The sequence below is a fragment of the Lactuca serriola genome, chromosome 2, assembly GCF_051521515.1.
Source record: "Lactuca serriola cultivar US96UC23 chromosome 2, Lser_US96UC23_V15, whole genome shotgun sequence".
Lineage (NCBI taxonomy): Eukaryota > Viridiplantae > Streptophyta > Magnoliopsida > Asterales > Asteraceae > Lactuca > Lactuca serriola.
Window position 1 is genome coordinate 153,895,502 of NC_136409.1, and position 16,220 is coordinate 153,911,721.

The following is a 16,220-nucleotide window of genomic DNA, read 5'->3' on the forward strand; positions in this document are numbered from 1 at the left end:
CTTACTAAAATAAAAGGACATAAACATAACCATCGGTTATAAGATAGATGAAAATTATATGAAAATACATTATTATCATGCAAGAAAAGATACATGTAACCATTCAGAAAATGTGAGCATGATTTCTTCTTTTGAAAAATATAGCTTATTATAGTTTTTTTTTACGTATTAACAATGACTACAAGATACTAGCAATTTTCATCTCCCACGAAAGGTTTACTAAATCCATATTTAGTAAATAGTATTTAAAATATTTAATCAATGATTCAATATTTCCATTACATTACACATATCTATTAAAATATTACATGTCTTGAAAATAAACTAAATTCTCCTTTAGTGTCAAATGAATGAACGATACATTAAATCAATTGAATTAAATCTTATTACGGAAATTAAATTCACCTATCCATGTGGTACAAACCTTATCACTCATTTTCACGGGTACAAAAGTATCACATGTCATCAAAAACCCCTTAGGCTATCAGTTATGGTCAGTGCATCTTCATTAAAAAAATATCACACATTGCACCGCTTCATCTTCATTATATAATCACTATCACATTACTAGCATATAAAAATGATTACCACTCCACATTATATATATATATATTAACATTAGATTAAATAAAAAATATAATTTTAAACTTAAATAATCACTTTACTAATAAGAAAAATAAATAAGCATATTGCTAATTTTTAAAATTAAATAAACATATATAATTATATATAATTGAGGGTTTAAGTTAATTCAAAAATAAGTAGAAGGGTGTAAAGAGATTGAAAGACACAATGTTAGGGACCATAATTGTAACTTAAATTGAAAACAAAATTGGAGAATTCCTTTGACGTCCACAAATATCCATTTGTGTTTACTTCTTCACCCGTTCTTCCACAAAAACCAGTTAAGCCATCGCTGAAAATTGAAGCTTCAATCTTCCCTTTTTACACCATTTAATTACATTTAAATCATATCTCCACATATTATTGTCTCATTTTTCAAAATTTGGAAGAAAAAATGTGATTGGCTGTGATTCCAAAACAAACGTGATTGGTTGTGACAACCCGTAGCTACACTCAGTCCACATCACCGTTACACCTTAGTGGGGTGGTGTTCACGCGTGAGTATCTTTGCCTGCTACACGTCAAAAACGATGGCCTTATATAATTAAATAACCTCTCACAAAAACCTTTATCAATGTGTCTTCTCTCCTTCGTCTTGTGTCTACTTCCGGTGGTCATCTCCGCCGCAGCGCCACCACTCCAGCCGGGATACTACGCCAAATCCTGCCCAAATGCAGAGCTCATCGTCAGAGATGTGATGAAGAAGGCGATGATCAGAGAACCCAGAAGTGGAGCTTCTGTCATGCGACTTCAATTCCATGATTGTTTTGTTAACGTAAGCAATCTTTGAGCTTTATTATGTTGTTGTAATTAAGAATTTGAGATAATTTTAAGGAAAATCGAAGATAATTTGAGGGTTGTTGAAATTATTTTGACCAGGGATGTGACGGGTCGCTGTTGTTGGATGATACCCCGACCATGCTTGGGGAGAAACTCTCGTTGTCCAACATAAATTCGTTGAGATCTTACGAGGTTGTCGATGAAATTAAGGAAGCTCTTGAGTCGGCCTGCCCTCGTATTGTTTCTTGTGCAGATATCATTATCATGGCCTCTAGAGATGCTGTTGCTCTGGTAAAATTTTATTTTATTATTAGTTATATAGTTATATATTTTGGATGTACTAAAATCATAAAATAATGTGTTTTAGCACAAAAGAAATCTTCTAATTTATTTAGAAATGATTTTTTTTTGCTAATTATCTTTTTCAGTAAAATTATTTTATAGATTTGACTCAAGCTCAACTACGGGAATGTTTTGTTTCTTATTTATTTCGTCAAATATTTTTAAGAATATGAATAATCTTTTCACATTTTCCTTTTGCAAAATCATATATACTTTATTTTCACAAATATTAACAATGGAGTCAAATAATATATATATCTTTTTTGCATGACTTATCACTTATCAGAAAGAAAAAATCAAAATGAATTTTTATTCTATGATAGTTTCTCAAAAAGTAATCATTTAATGTGTTTTTAATATATTGATTTTTAAGCCAAAATTAAATATTACCAAAAAAAAATATTTAATTATTATATGAACAGAGTGGAGGTCCAGATTGGGAAGTGAAATTGGGAAGAAAAGACAGTTTAACGGCAAGCCAAAAAGATTCCGACGACATAATGCCGAGTCCAAGAGCCAACGCAAGTTCTCTCATCGATCTTTTCGCCAGATTCGATCTCTCAGTGAAAGATCTCGTGTCCCTTTCCGGTTCTCACTCCATCGGAAACGGTCGTTGCTTCTCCATCGTCTTCCGGCTATACAACCAGTCAGGAACCGGCCGCCCAGATCCCACCATCGAGCCTAAGTTCCGGAAAAAGTTAGACAAGCTTTGCCCTCTTGGAGGAGACGGGAATGTCACCGGCGATTTGGACTTCACGCCTCATGTTTTTGATAATCAGTACTTTAAAGATTTGGTGAACGGAAGAGGGTTTCTTAATTCCGATGAAACGTTGTTTACTTTTCCGGAAACGAGAGGGTATGTGAGAAGGTATAGTGAGGATGAATCCGAGTTTTTTAGGGATTTTGTCGATGGGATGATAAAGATGGGGGACTTGCAGTCAGGGCGGCTGGGGGAGATTCGGAGGAATTGTAGGGTGGTTAATGACCCGCCGCAGGTAGAGGTGGTGGTCGGGGAATTCAGGGATAGGAAAATCTTGAGCAAGTGATTTGTGATGTCGTCTTAAATACGAGTATAATTTATATCTGCTAAAAGTGCTACATATGTTCTCAGACAATGCGTTTCATAATATGACGCTATAAATTCTAGTTATTAAAGAAACTTTTTGGGATAGAAATTATAAGTTCATTATACACGGAAAATGACTTAGAAAGGTAACTACCTTTTATCCGTGTTTATATATTGTCAACTTCTCTTTTTTGTACATAATAAACCAACTAACTTGTTTTAACTGTTTAAATTACACCAATATTACTGGTTAGTACATGTTTTAACCGGTAACTCAAAGGGAAAATGACTTAGGAGGGTAACTACCTCTTATTGGCAACTTTCTTATTTTTTGTACATAAGAAAGCAACTAACTTGTTTTAACTGTGTAACATCCCAAAAATCATGAACAAAAATTTCGTTTTTAATTTAATACTAAAACCATAATTGTCAAACCATTAATTTAATACTCTGGCATCGGGCCCCGCGCGGCATCAGGCCCCGTCTGGCATCGAGCCTCGCTCGGTATACATATTTGTCTCTCTTAGGCCTCGCCCACTAAACACATGCAATCATATAACATGCTAACAGATAAAGAAACATACTCTACCATATCCCTGTCCTAAGAAACATACTCTGCTAATAATGAGATACGGAACTTCGTTCGTACTCAACTAGTTCCAGCCAGGGCTTCAGCAGTGCAAGGTGAGTCTCCTCACTGTGTGAATGGTCTAAGGCTACAATGTCAGCCCATGTAGTCTATGAGTAAGAAGACCCGGGGGTTAGCCCTAGGCATTGCATGCTAGTATGTTATTCCAGACCAAGGTCCGATGTCGGGCGGGTTCCCGATGAATGTTTGCATGTTAGATTATACTTGTTGTCTGTGTGATACTTGTATGTGCCTGGTAAGGAGGTGAGTGTGGGCGAGGTCCCATATCTCATCACTAGCTGAGTACGGACGATGTTCCGTATCTCATTATTAGCAGAGTATGTTTCTTAGCACAGGGATATAGTAGAGTATATTTCTTTATGTGTTAGCATGTTATATGATTGTATGTGTTTAGTGGGCGGGGCCCGGAGACAGGTGGGGCCTAAGAGAGACAGACCTGTATATCGAGCGAGGCTCGATGCCAAGCAGGGCCTGATGTCGGGCGAGGCCCGATGCCGGAGTATCAAATTAATGGTTTGACAATTATGGTTTTAGTATTAAATTAAAAACGAAATTTTTGGTCATGATTTTTGGGATGTTACGCAGTTAAAACAAGTTAGTTGCTTTCTTATGTACAAAAAATAAGAAGTTGCCAACATGTGAACACGGTTAAGAGGTAGTTACCTTCCTAAGTCATTTTCCCTTTGAGTTACCAGTTAAAACATGTATTAGCCAATAATATTGGTGTAATTTAAACAGTTAAAACAAGTTATTTGCTTTATTATGTACAAAAAAGAAGAAGTTGCCAATATGTGAACACGGATAAAAGGTAGTTACCCTCCTAAGTCATTTTCCCTTATATAAAAGAAAATGTTGGCATATGAAATCAAAAGGTAATGAAAAAACATGTGACTAACCGAATGTAGCTAACGACAATATTTTCATGTAACCGATTAAGATGGTTATGGCCTATGTGTGGTTTCTTACCCACGCCATCTTTGGAATTGGATTATTCTAGTTCATCATCAGATCATTCATCTTCGTTCTCATCTGATCCTTCATCTCCGTTCTCGGTGAGTGATGGTTTGTTCATTGATCCTTCTTTTCAAATTTAGTGTTCATTGAGTTTTAGGCTAGGGTTCTTGATTTTTTGAGTTACGGAAGTAGTAATTAGCTTGATTTTACTAATTTCATTTTAGGATTTATATGTTTAGTTGGTCAACTTGAAAACAATGAAAATCAATCGTTTGGTTAGCTACATGTTTTTATTGGATCAAGTTACATTAATTACCAATCTTTGTTTCCAAATTTTGTGAACACTTGATTGTTTACGTTGTAAGGATATTTTTGTCATTCATATTTCATCATATTAATCATCAATATTACCAAACACAATATGTTCATTTATAACGGCATCAAGGTGTTTAAGGGGGTGAGAGCTCAAGTGTCGTTACATACAAATAAATAGTTCAGAAGTAAGATTTTGTGGGTATGTGTATTAGCCGAAAAATGTGTTTCATTTATAATCAAATTCATTTGCAGCTTCTAAATTATTCTGACATTTGAATCATTCGACGCTAAACCATTTACATGTTACTAAACAATCCCTAAGCAGTTTAAAAAAACATTTAACAAGGGTTTGTAAAAATAATTTTTTAAATCTTATAAAACATTTTTCAAAAATTTTAATGAAAGAATTTTTGTGAAATGAATGAACTTTTCAAGAAATTTGTATAAAGAAGTTTACAAAGTATTTGCAAAAGTTTACAAAACATCAAAGTCTGCAACAAAAGTACCAAACCATATGTGCTTCATCCGTTCGGTCTTTGGTTCTTACAAAGTCCACCTTTTAATTCTCGGTCCTATCGAGTATGGGGAAAATTCGGTATTGGTCTTGAATTTTTTTCATCTTTCTTAGTATTTTTGGTGGCTATATGTTAGGAATATAACTCTTTCATATAAGCTTCAAAAGTTGATTATTCTTCATGCTATCTTCTTTTATTTCTTGGCTAACATGATTTATTGGCTAAATGTTAGACTCAAGAATCAACTAATTTGGATAAGTATATCATGAGCTATATAAACCTAAACATGGATATATGAAAACGTAAATTTTTCAGACTTTGTCAATTTTTTCTTACTAGACATGTGCAAAAAACTCTTAATTTGTAATACTTTTGAGTTTGTGGTTAACTAGTCATCGGACGATTGTTAAATTACGTGATTCTAAAATGAAAAAGTTGGGTGAAAGAGGAATTGATTTCATATTCATTAGTTATACAGAAAATTCCAAAGCATATATGATTTGTAAAACATAATGACTTTGTGTCTTTACCATTGTGCTTTAGTTGTGAGCAGTGACGAGTCTAGAACTGAAAATCATGTGGTTCCCTAATCGAATTCAAGCAGATTGTTCAAGAGAAAAATCAGGTTCAACCGAGTCAGTTTGACCAAAAAGAAACCAATTTGGTATGTATAAAATTGGTGGTGAAAGGATCGAGCCCAAATCGGCCACTGCTTAATTTTACTTTATTTTTACTAAAACCAACTTAAACTTGGATTTCATCAGTTTAAATCGTACATAGTCAAGCTTATGATATGGAAGCATGAATGTGGAAATAGTTATTTATAATGAAAACATGTCACCACTTTCTTTTTGGACTCCATGTTGAACTCTTTCATGCCACAAAATATGATGTGATTTTTTCATTCAAACAAACACATTAATGTAGATCTTTCAAAATATTTAAGGTGGGTCCTAAATATTTTTTGATATAACTTGTAAAAAATTAAAATTAGGTGGGTCAAGTGACCCACCTTGACATATATTAGTCTCGCACATATATTTAGCCTCACCACTGATTGTGAGATGTAATTTTTATGAAATATGTTTTTCAACCGAGTACTAGTGAAGTGCAAAATTCAGAAAGTTCGGATGACATTAATGGACCTATTAACATAGATGGTTCATCAAATCAAAAGAAAATGTATTATAAAAAAATTGGTCTCAACTTCCAACTATATTTGATGGAAGCATTGAGGGACAAAACATGAATCTATTACTACTACTATTATTATATAGATGTGGTTTCAAGGAACTTTAAAGAGACTATGGGGTATAGGGATGCAGTCTTTTAGAAAGAATTAGTTAATGACAAAATGTCTTCATTAAGAAAAATAACATTTGAGAGTTATTCGATTTTCTTCTAGGTTCTAAACCACTTGGTTTCAAATTTATCTTCAAAAAGAATATGAAACTTAATGGTTTGATTGATAAATTCAAGGTCTAGTTGGTCATTCACAGGTTAGGCAAAAGGCTAGTGATGACTGTTTACCATACAATCAATTACTGAAAGTGAGTATGCATGATCCATCAAATATTCAAGAACCATATTTGATCATAAACCTGGTCCTGTTTTCTCCCTCAATCTCTATCAAATCCCTTGATATCCACATATTTACTATTTTTGTATATATTTGTTTCATGTTACTATTTTTTTTTTATCTATTTTAAAAGTATTATAGCATGTGTCCAATGCTAAAATCCCTGTATCAAAACATTATATTAGACTTACTGAAAATTTTATATAAGAATACGAATTTGTGTTGAGAAGCTTTTAAAATTATAGAATTAATAAAGTAGAAAATGAGTGGTATGCACAAGTTTGATTAGGATAAGAAGAGATGATGACTGAATTGATGGTTGAAAATATAAGATGGGATAACGTTCATTTCAATTGTATATTCAAAGTCTAATATTGCCACTTTATGGGTGATGATGACTATTCGAAAGATTCCCAAGTGTCACTTATCACTTATGCTTTTTTAGTGCAGATTCGTGGCTCAACCACCATTCATTTCACTTGTATAGTAAGATGCATACAAAAATAGTTTCAAGAAGATTGATTTTGTTTTCAAGATGGATTTATGATGATTTCTCAATAGTATTTCATGATAAATTTATAATGCTTTCAATATTTTTCAAGATGTACTCATGATGTTCATACCCTAAAATAAATGCATCTTTTTCCTTAATTCACTCTGCTTCTCCCTCACTATCCTCCACATCTCTCATTACTTGATCTTCATCCACATTTTCCACAAAATCCTCACCATTATTTCCATCATTATCTACATAAGCTTGAGAGCTCACCACCTCTCCTATCAAGTTCTTGTGTTTCAAGTTTCCTTTAAGAATACAATTTTAATTGATTTATTTAGCCACTCAACTCAGCTATTATATTATAATAATAAATAAATAAGTAAAAAATGAAATAGATATGTTTAGTTACATACCCATCCAGAATTTGCATCCACTTGATGAAGAATGAAGAAGAGCCTTAACACGAAATAACAAACGTTCCAAAGATCTCTTGGTTGCAGGAATTTTACTAGTGATACCCGTTTGTTTCAAACCCTTTTTCATAACCAAAAAACAAATTATAATCAAAATATGTAAATAAATGGACATGAAAATAACATAAGAAAAAAAAAACCATACCTTTGCTTCCGAACATAGGGTTTGTATTGTTCTTGTCCCCTTCTGGAAGTCTTTAAACTAAAAAAAAAAAAAGTATTAAAAATTCTAGTTTAATTCAACCCACTTGGTTTAGTATAAACTTTACTTACAAGTTGAATGATAAGCTGATCATGGCCCTGAAAGTGGGTTTCTAGAAACTCAAAAACTGCACAAGAAGCCTCAAATATCAGTTCTAACTAAATGACCATTTCACCCTTAGGGACTTACACATACCTTTCAGGAAAGAATCAACAAACTTCCCACCATACTTCACCGCCATTGTGCGAACATTAACCTACATTAAACTTTCACATCAAAACAGGACTACACTACACAATGAGGAGGGCATTTACGTCATTTCAGTACTACCTTGTCATGAGTCCTGCAAATGTTTATCAAGGATACAGCTACATTTACGGATTGATGAAGCTTCTCCATAATTAGCTGCACGTCTTTTGGTTGAGGGGTAGCTCTTGATTTACTTATGTGGACACCTTCTTTAACCTAATATGTCATCAAATGTTGCATTGTTAATTATCACAACTTGTTACTTATGATTTTTTTAAGGGGTGAATTTTTACCAGCTTCCCGAGTATAACAAGGTTCTGTTCATGCTGTGCAAGTAAAAAGAAAAAAAATATTTTTTTAGTAAATCATATTTAAAACATAAATGTAGAAGGACAAGAGAAGATAAGATATTAATATGCCTACCAACTCTTTATACCAAACAGAAAAAGTTGAGGAGCAAAGAGTTGTAAAACCATGGCTTGTTTCCTCAGCTGTTGTTCTACTGGATAAAGATACCTGACATGACACCAAATAAACAACTTTTGTAATCTTATAATTTTTTTTTTAAAAAATGATAATTTTGTAAAAAACTTACCATAGGCAAAATAGAGCATGCAAGTTCATCAAGTGTTTGTGAGGTAGACTCACAGTTTTCCAAGTAAACATGAACAATCTTCTGCACCATTTCCCCCTGTGATGTGAACACCAGTAAAAGTTAAATAAACAATAAAAAGTAAAAACTAATTAAACGGAATGAGATAATTGATTAAGATATATAGAGAATTTACTTTTCCTTTCCAACCATTTTCAACATCTTTATGCCAATCATGAGTCAATAGTTGTTTAGCAGAAGAGCTGAGTTTTTTGCGCATAGTGGCTATGAGTTCCCGAATGTCAACCACTATATGTTTACTACTACTTCCATCAATAGGCTTTTCAAGAAATTTTTCAAGGGAAACAACTATCGACTCTAATGTGAGCACCACTTCTGAAGCAAGCATAAATGAGAAACAAACAGCTGCAAAATCAAAATATCCACCAGATTATATCAATTAAGAACCCTACTTTCACCTACAAATAAGAAAAAAAATGGAAAAAGAAACCATACCCACATCAAGAACCCCTTCCAGGAAAGCATAGACACCACCATATAATAAACCTATGTCTCCTGTTGATGATGATGATGATGAAGATTCTTTTTTAGGTTGGAAAGACTTTAGGAGATCAATGAGAACCAAATGTTTTGTCATTATAAGATCTGGACATGTCAGCATCTGTGTTGGATCATGGTCAAACAGTCAAACTACAGAAATCCATAGGAGGGAGGAGGGTAGTTAGTGAGTAGTACCTTGCTGAAGCAATGAAGTGTCTCTTTGACTACTGAACTTGAAACAAAAGGTACAGAAACTACCATGTTAGGTATTTCTGGATTACCAGATAAGGAAGATTGATCCCTCCAATGTGTTTGACAAGTTTCAGAACCTGAAAAGTACTTTGTAAGATACAAGATACTTTAAAATTGCATAAAATGTTAAGATCTTACCTTGTTCAAGTAATGATATAGCAGAATCTAGGTGTCTCCTTAAAGTTGGGAACAATGTCTGAATCTTGTTTATGAATTCAACTGTTGATATTTCACTAAAACTGGGAGGAGTGCTCATGGATCTGAAGGGTGTTGGTTTAGGGCAAAAAGATTCTATCTTGCTGTAAAGATCACGGTGGAGGTATAGATACACAGGCAACTAGAACATGAAATTTAAATGAATGATAGTTAAGTTGCAATAAATTTGAGGGATAAATGCAAGAAATAGCAATGTACTTTTATTTATTTATATATTATAGCATCTTATTTTTGTTTAAAAGGCTTACCTCGCATGTAGGATCTGCACAACAAGAATCATGATCCTGCATTCAAGAAACATCAAACAAGCACATTAGGCACTAGATGTATATAGATATATTATATACATATCAAAACCATGTATGCAACATTCTCTATGTATGCTGACTCAGCTTGAATGACTTGTTTAGTAATGTAAGTGATATTATTACGATCACTGAATATGGATTGATATTTGACCTTTGAATATGACAAAATGGAGAAACAATCAAGCAAAAGAGGTCTAAATTTATATCTTTGGGCTTCTAGAAGTTTAACAGCTTCAGAAATCTCAATATCAGTATCTACTGATTCATTTAAGTTGCTTGTAGAACACGTTGCTGACTCAGATGGACTGCTTCTAGAAGGGACTCCAGTAGATTTTTCATTTAAAACATCGTTGCTGTTTATTACACCAGATTTTTTCCATGTTTCAGTAAGTGTAAGCTGAGTGGCACTGCTTCTTTGGGTGACAGAATTTTTCAATCCCTTTGATGACTTTTTATCCTTTCTATTGTTGCCTTGTAAGGAATCTTTATTTGTTGTGTTTTTTTCAGAACGAGTGGGCTCAATATGATGGTAGAGTTCAGGTAAGGATAGAGGACACTCTTGGAGAAGATGATTCAACAAGCTCTCAAGAAATCTGCATCACAAAAGAACTGTTAATTAATTAATTTATAAATCACTTATTTGAAGAAAAATTTCTTTTTGTGTGAGGTTTAATTATTAATTTCGACTTACATGAGGTTTTTCAAGCGTTTCAAGATTTTGGTGACTGTATCCTCCTTAGTAGCTTGACTTATGCAGTCAAATCTTCCAGCAACTTGCGTACCAAAGGCATTAAGCTATTTGAGATTAAAAAAAACAGTAATAATAATAAACTGTCATAATAAGCAAATATGATATAATCCATTACTGTATTTAGTGAATACTTACTAGCTCTCGGATCCAATTAATTGCATAATAAAGAGAGAGGCATAGAACATGTTTCTGCTTTCTATTTAATGAGTGCCAAGATTCCAAGAAAAGCTGCAAAACCAATGGCAAGAAGCTATTAGCCAAATAAAAATGACTAGAATTAAAGAAACTACTTTAATTAAAGAAATCAAGTTAGATCCATGAACTTAACCTTAGAAGAAGGGAGATGAATAGGACATCCAAGAAGTGCATCAATTCCTCCAAGAGATCCCTGATTTCCCAACCTTTCCATCTGGATAAAAAAATTAGATACAAAAAAAAAATCATTATGAAGAAATAAAAATTAACAAAAAGTTGTGTTTTTTAAAAGACACCTACAACAGAAAGCAAGCGGAAATTAGCAGGAAGAGTTTGTAGTGATGTTAGCCTGCACATAACAAATCTTTTTTAGTAATCCTAGTTATTCATTTTCATCAAATCTTTTTGCAAGTTAGAACAATGAAAGAAAACTCACAAGTCAATATGGTCAACTTAAGTTTACCTTGATGATGAGGAAGCTAGAGACAATATGTTCATGCAAATAGGAGATATATCTCCATCTAAATTCATCCATAGCTCTCCTGTGTGACAGGAAAAATAACAAAAAATAAAGTTTACTGAAAAGAAAAATAAAATCGTTTGGGGAAAATAAAGTCACATCCCATTGATTCACCTTCTAGACCACAATATAAGTCAGAAGCAGGCAATTTCCCATCTTCTAAATCAGATAAAAACATGGATTCAAACTCTCCAACAAGGTGGCCAACCCTGCACTTAAGAACATTTGTCACATTTAGAGAAATTATGTGTTTATTAATTCTTATTACTAATTTAGCAGTTAGCAACAGATTACTCACCTTTCCATGATTGCTGGATGAAGGGTTCTTGAATCAAGAATTGCAGATAGTTCATCATAGAATAGGATTAATGATATTGGCAACTGTTGACATGAATCCAGAGATGTTTTCAGAAGTTCTAGAGCCTCCTCATTTGTGTCTCCAAGGTGGGACAATATTTTTAAGGTTCCAATTAGACCCATTTTCTTGTACTTAAATTCTGGATTACTAACCTGTTGGATCAAACAGTTATTCCAAAAACTTCATTTAAAAAGAATAATTTGGAAAGCTAAAAATTGGATTTACTTTTACCTGCTTCCTTACAATCATGAAAAGTTCATTTGCAATGGATGATCCGAATGATTCTTTATTAGATTGTGTTGACCTTGTTGACCTTGATAGAAAGCAGAAAACATCATATACCTGCAATACACGTATCCAAGTGAAAAAATGCATGTGAAAATAGTCAAAGACATAAGTTATACTTTGGGTAAACATATTTATAACCTTATGCAGGTTTTCAGTGGTAAACCCTTCCATATAATCTAATATACCTACATATAGCAAAAGGCAACATGTCATGTACACCACAACATTGAAGAAAAAATAAAGAATCAAATAAAAAAACAATGAAGAAGTGATGGTAATTGTAGTATACCAGTTATGTAAGAACAAATTGGAATTAGTTCTTGAGAGTACTTAGAGGCTAGCAAGACCATAGCCTCTAAAGCTGAACTGACTTCAAACATAATGCCAGACCCCACATGGGTGACTAATGCCCCTAACACCTGTCAGTGTCCACATATGATAAGTTTCTGAATGAATGGAGTTTCCTTTCTTTCCTTCTAGAAACAAGAGTACATATTAGAGGAAGTAAGCAACTTACTTCTTGTCTTGAGTAGGTATCAGGAAACCCCTCGAATAGGTACTTATACATCTGAATGCCAAATTTGCTTGCTTTCTGTTCTTTGCAGGCTAATAAGTATTCTGACATCAGCAAAAATGAGGAAAAGTGATCCTAAATTCAAGAAACAAGAGGTACAAAATTACCATCTTTCAAAACTACAAAACCCCAATTTCATTCAGATGAAAGGAAATGACAACATACCTTTACCAATTCCTTGTTACCAAAAATGCATTGCTCAAATAAAACATCCTGAATAGACCCTTCGATGATTTTCTTCTTTAGTAGCTTTTCAACACTCTTTTGCATTGATTCACAGTTCTTATAAATAAGCATCAGCAACCAAATGTCGATCACTTTATGATCCTGGGGTTTATCAATGTATTGAAGTTCTTTTAGTATTTCCTGACATAGTATCTGCAAGCATTGACATACACAAGAAGATATTATTTGAAAAGGCTAGAAGTTATACAATTTGTAAATAATACTTTAAGTTTCAAGTACATTTTTAAAACGAAAACTTGACCCCAAAGCATCAAGAACGGAAGCCTCAACGTTATTTATGATTGATTTTCCCTTGAGTTTATTGTGTTGGGCTGGAGTATCAAAGACTCCAACCATCTTGTATTGTTCTCTGAATTGTGATATTATTCTTCGGGCATTTGTTGATGTTGCTGAAAGCAGTAGAAACCTAAGTAGATATGGCAACTTTTCTGCTTCAATCGTTCGAATGCATGATAGTGCAATCGTTATAACCTTCAGATAATCAAATGCAACTTTAATTAGTAACTAGTCTACAAGTTATGACAATGTATATGCATGTAAACCAAATGACCTTATCTTGCAAGAGCTCATCCAAATTAAGACTGGAGAAACAATCAATTACAGCAACTGTGGCAGTTGAATCATCTTGCAACACCTTCTCAAGTGATTCAACCACACTTTTATTGTTAGTGTCCCCCATAATCTCAGGCAGTGATCCAATGATCTCTCTCTTTAAGTGTGGGGGGCAAATTGATAAAACTTGGAACAGATTCTCAGTAAATGCCTCAGAGTCCACTAGAAAGTCAAGCCAGCGGAACTGGTTTAGTATCAGTCTAGCTATGTCCTCATCCAGACGCATAGTAGATGATGATGAATGTCCACAGTTATCATTATCAAAATACTCTGGAAGCTTCTCGAGCAACATGTTTTGAAGATCTAATTGGATCGAAGGAACCAGCAACAGCACCCTGACTAAGCTCTCGCTTCGGACGTTGCTAGAACTATAGCGCTGGGAAGGTAATAAAACCCTACAAGTATAATTGGAGTTTTCATTGCATTAATGTTCACATAGCATATTGGATTCTAAGTTCAACGAGTACATATTCAACCAATTCTGTTTAACATAGGGTTAAACTGTATGATCGAATGAGAAGAGAATGATAAAAATCGGAACATACAAGATAATAAACTGTTTTTAAGATTTTATAAGAATTAACCTGCGAAGATCATTTTGGTTGTCAATATAAGAGGAGAAGCCTTCCAACAGTTGGGATCGAACAGAGGAGTCAGAAGACAAACGACTTTGGAGATGGTGACGGAGCTTGTGTAAGTCAGCAGGCAGGCAAGGAGGGCCGGAAGTGTTAAGCAATGTACAACCGGCATCTGCAAGGATCGAAGCCATTTTGTCAATTGAGTTTAGGGTTTCTGATGATGGCTTAGGCGGAGGTGCTATTGAGTCGTCGTTTTGAATATGTACAGAGTTGCTGACGTTGACGGTGGAGGCAGCGGTGGGTTTAGGGATTTTGGAAGGGTGAGAGACTGGGGAAACGAATGAATTGGAAGGTCGTTTGGTACGGGCCGCGTTCGGGTTGCGAAGAAACACCATTTCGGTGGTAGGCGTGGAAGAATTGTTTGAACTACAAACTTCTACGGCGGGGGAGAGTGAAGATTGAAGAAGACGTATGAAGGCCAATACAAAAGAAGGGGCACGAAAATGGCGCCAAAAATCCGATCGTTTTGAAAATGACCTCAAAACTCAAAATTTGTAAACTTCCGGGTGTTGTTTGGTAGAATGTTTCTAATAAATTGGAATCTAGTCCAATTTCTTATCCTTAGTTGGAAGTAAATAAAATTGGAATTAGTTCAATGGGTAAATAGCACAAAAAACATTCTTTTTACATAGAAATTCGATTTTGACACCGTATTTTTTTTGTGTCAATTTTGACACTGTGTTTTTTAATTTGTTACAATTCTAACCACTTGACTGGTTAACCAGGTTACATGCTGACGTGGCATGATGGCGTGTCAGTTTTGATGAGGTGGCATGCTGACATGATATGTTGACGTGTCAAAATTGATTTTTTTTTCCACAAAAAACACTAAGTTTTCACTTTTTTTCGATTTTGACACTAAGTTTAATTTTTTATTTCAATTTTGACACTATGTTTTTTTGTTCCAATCGAACATCATTTATCAAATTTTGTTCAATTTTGTCTATTTTCCATTTGAAATCGTATAAATATATTTTTTTTATTACATTTTAAACCGTATAAACATATTTTTTTCGTTTAAACCACATTTTTATTTAAATACAAGGTGTTTTTTTTTTTTCTTACAATCAAAGCATTAGTTATATCATGAGAATCAAACTAACCATAAGCTTCTAATAAGATGTAAAAATTTGATGGGTTGGAAACTTGATATTCGAGTTTTGATCAACTACACGCCTCCAAATCTCCAAACACATTTTAAAGTTGCATATTTAATATAAAATACAATTTTTAAATAACTAATACATATTTATACATAAAAATATGGTTTGAGTGTAAAAAAATGTATTTATACAAAACTATGGTTTTTAAATGAAAAAAAAAACATATTTATACGATTTAAATGTATTAAAAAAAATATTTATACGGTTTCAAATAGAAAATTGTCAACATTGAACGAAATTGGAAAAAATGATGTTCGATTTGGAACAAAAAAACATAGTGTCAAAGTTGAAAGAAAAAATTAAACTTAGTGTCAAAATCGAAAAAAATGAAAACTTAGTGTTTTTTGTGAGAAAAAAATTAAATTTTGACACGTCAGCATATAATGTCAGCATGCGACGTCATCAAAACTGACACGTCATCATGCCACGTCAGCATGCAACCTGGTTAACTGGTCAAGTGGTCAGAATTGTAACAAATTGGAAAACACAGTGTCAAAATTGACACAAAAAAAACACGGTGTCAAAATCAAATTTCTGTGTAAAAAGAGTGTTTTTTGTGCCATTTACCCTAGTTCAATATACTTGTAGGAATTGGAATTGAAATTCATTTAAATTGAAAAAATATATATTTTTTTATTTTACTTAATTTTATTTTCTTTTTTTAACTTATATATAAAGATGCATTATGTAAATTATAAA

At 33.4% G+C, this 16,220-nt stretch overlaps 2 protein-coding genes across 2 annotated transcripts; one reads left to right on the top strand and one right to left on the bottom strand.

The window, feature by feature from the left end:
- The first annotated feature begins 897 nt into the window (after positions 1–897).
- LOC145087079 (Peroxidase superfamily protein) lies at positions 898–2,921 on the top strand. Its single transcript, XM_079024978.1, has 3 exons — positions 898–1,399; positions 1,504–1,695; positions 2,169–2,921. The coding sequence occupies exons 1-3, from the start codon at positions 1,199–1,201 to the stop codon at positions 2,790–2,792; spliced, it is 1,017 nt and encodes a 338-aa protein (XP_078881104.1). The 5' UTR covers positions 898–1,198; the 3' UTR covers positions 2,793–2,921.
- A 4,410-nt stretch (positions 2,922–7,331) lies between these two features.
- Positions 7,332–14,789, bottom strand: LOC145087080 (fanconi anemia group D2 protein). Its single transcript, XM_079024979.1, has 30 exons — positions 14,305–14,789; positions 13,659–14,115; positions 13,328–13,579; positions 13,028–13,240; positions 12,806–12,937; positions 12,578–12,707; positions 12,427–12,473; positions 12,232–12,342; positions 11,941–12,152; positions 11,757–11,851; positions 11,586–11,664; positions 11,423–11,471; positions 11,256–11,336; positions 11,063–11,155; positions 10,868–10,971; positions 10,328–10,769; positions 10,117–10,152; positions 9,791–9,989; positions 9,596–9,729; positions 9,356–9,521; positions 9,036–9,265; positions 8,843–8,938; positions 8,671–8,763; positions 8,541–8,573; positions 8,329–8,463; positions 8,194–8,254; positions 8,070–8,125; positions 7,942–7,998; positions 7,737–7,857; positions 7,332–7,628 (listed from the first exon to the last, which is right to left on the bottom strand). The coding sequence occupies exons 1-30, from the start codon at positions 14,691–14,693 to the stop codon at positions 7,477–7,479; spliced, it is 4,455 nt and encodes a 1,484-aa protein (XP_078881105.1). The 5' UTR covers positions 14,694–14,789; the 3' UTR covers positions 7,332–7,476.
- Positions 14,790–16,220: the final 1,431 nt, after the last annotated feature.

Excerpts from the sequence above, each read along its gene's own strand:
- LOC145087080 (XM_079024979.1), bottom strand. The coding sequence starts at position 14,693 with ATGGTGTTTCTTCGCAACCCGAACGCGGCCCGTACCAAACGACCTTCC. Across the intron at positions 11,337-11,422 it reads ATTTCCGCTTGCTTTCTGTT|ATGGAAAGGTTGGGAAATCA; the intron begins GTAGGTGTCTTT and ends TTTTTTATCCAG. Across the intron at positions 9,522-9,595 it reads CACTTCATTGCTTCAGCAAG|ATGCTGACATGTCCAGATCT; the intron begins GTACTACTCACT and ends GATCCAACACAG.
- LOC145087079 (XM_079024978.1), top strand. The coding sequence starts at position 1,199 with ATGTGTCTTCTCTCCTTCGTCTTGTGTCTACTTCCGGTGGTCATCTCC. Across the intron at positions 1,400-1,503 it reads TCCATGATTGTTTTGTTAAC|GGATGTGACGGGTCGCTGTT; the intron begins GTAAGCAATCTT and ends TATTTTGACCAG. Across the intron at positions 1,696-2,168 it reads CTAGAGATGCTGTTGCTCTG|AGTGGAGGTCCAGATTGGGA; the intron begins GTAAAATTTTAT and ends TTATATGAACAG.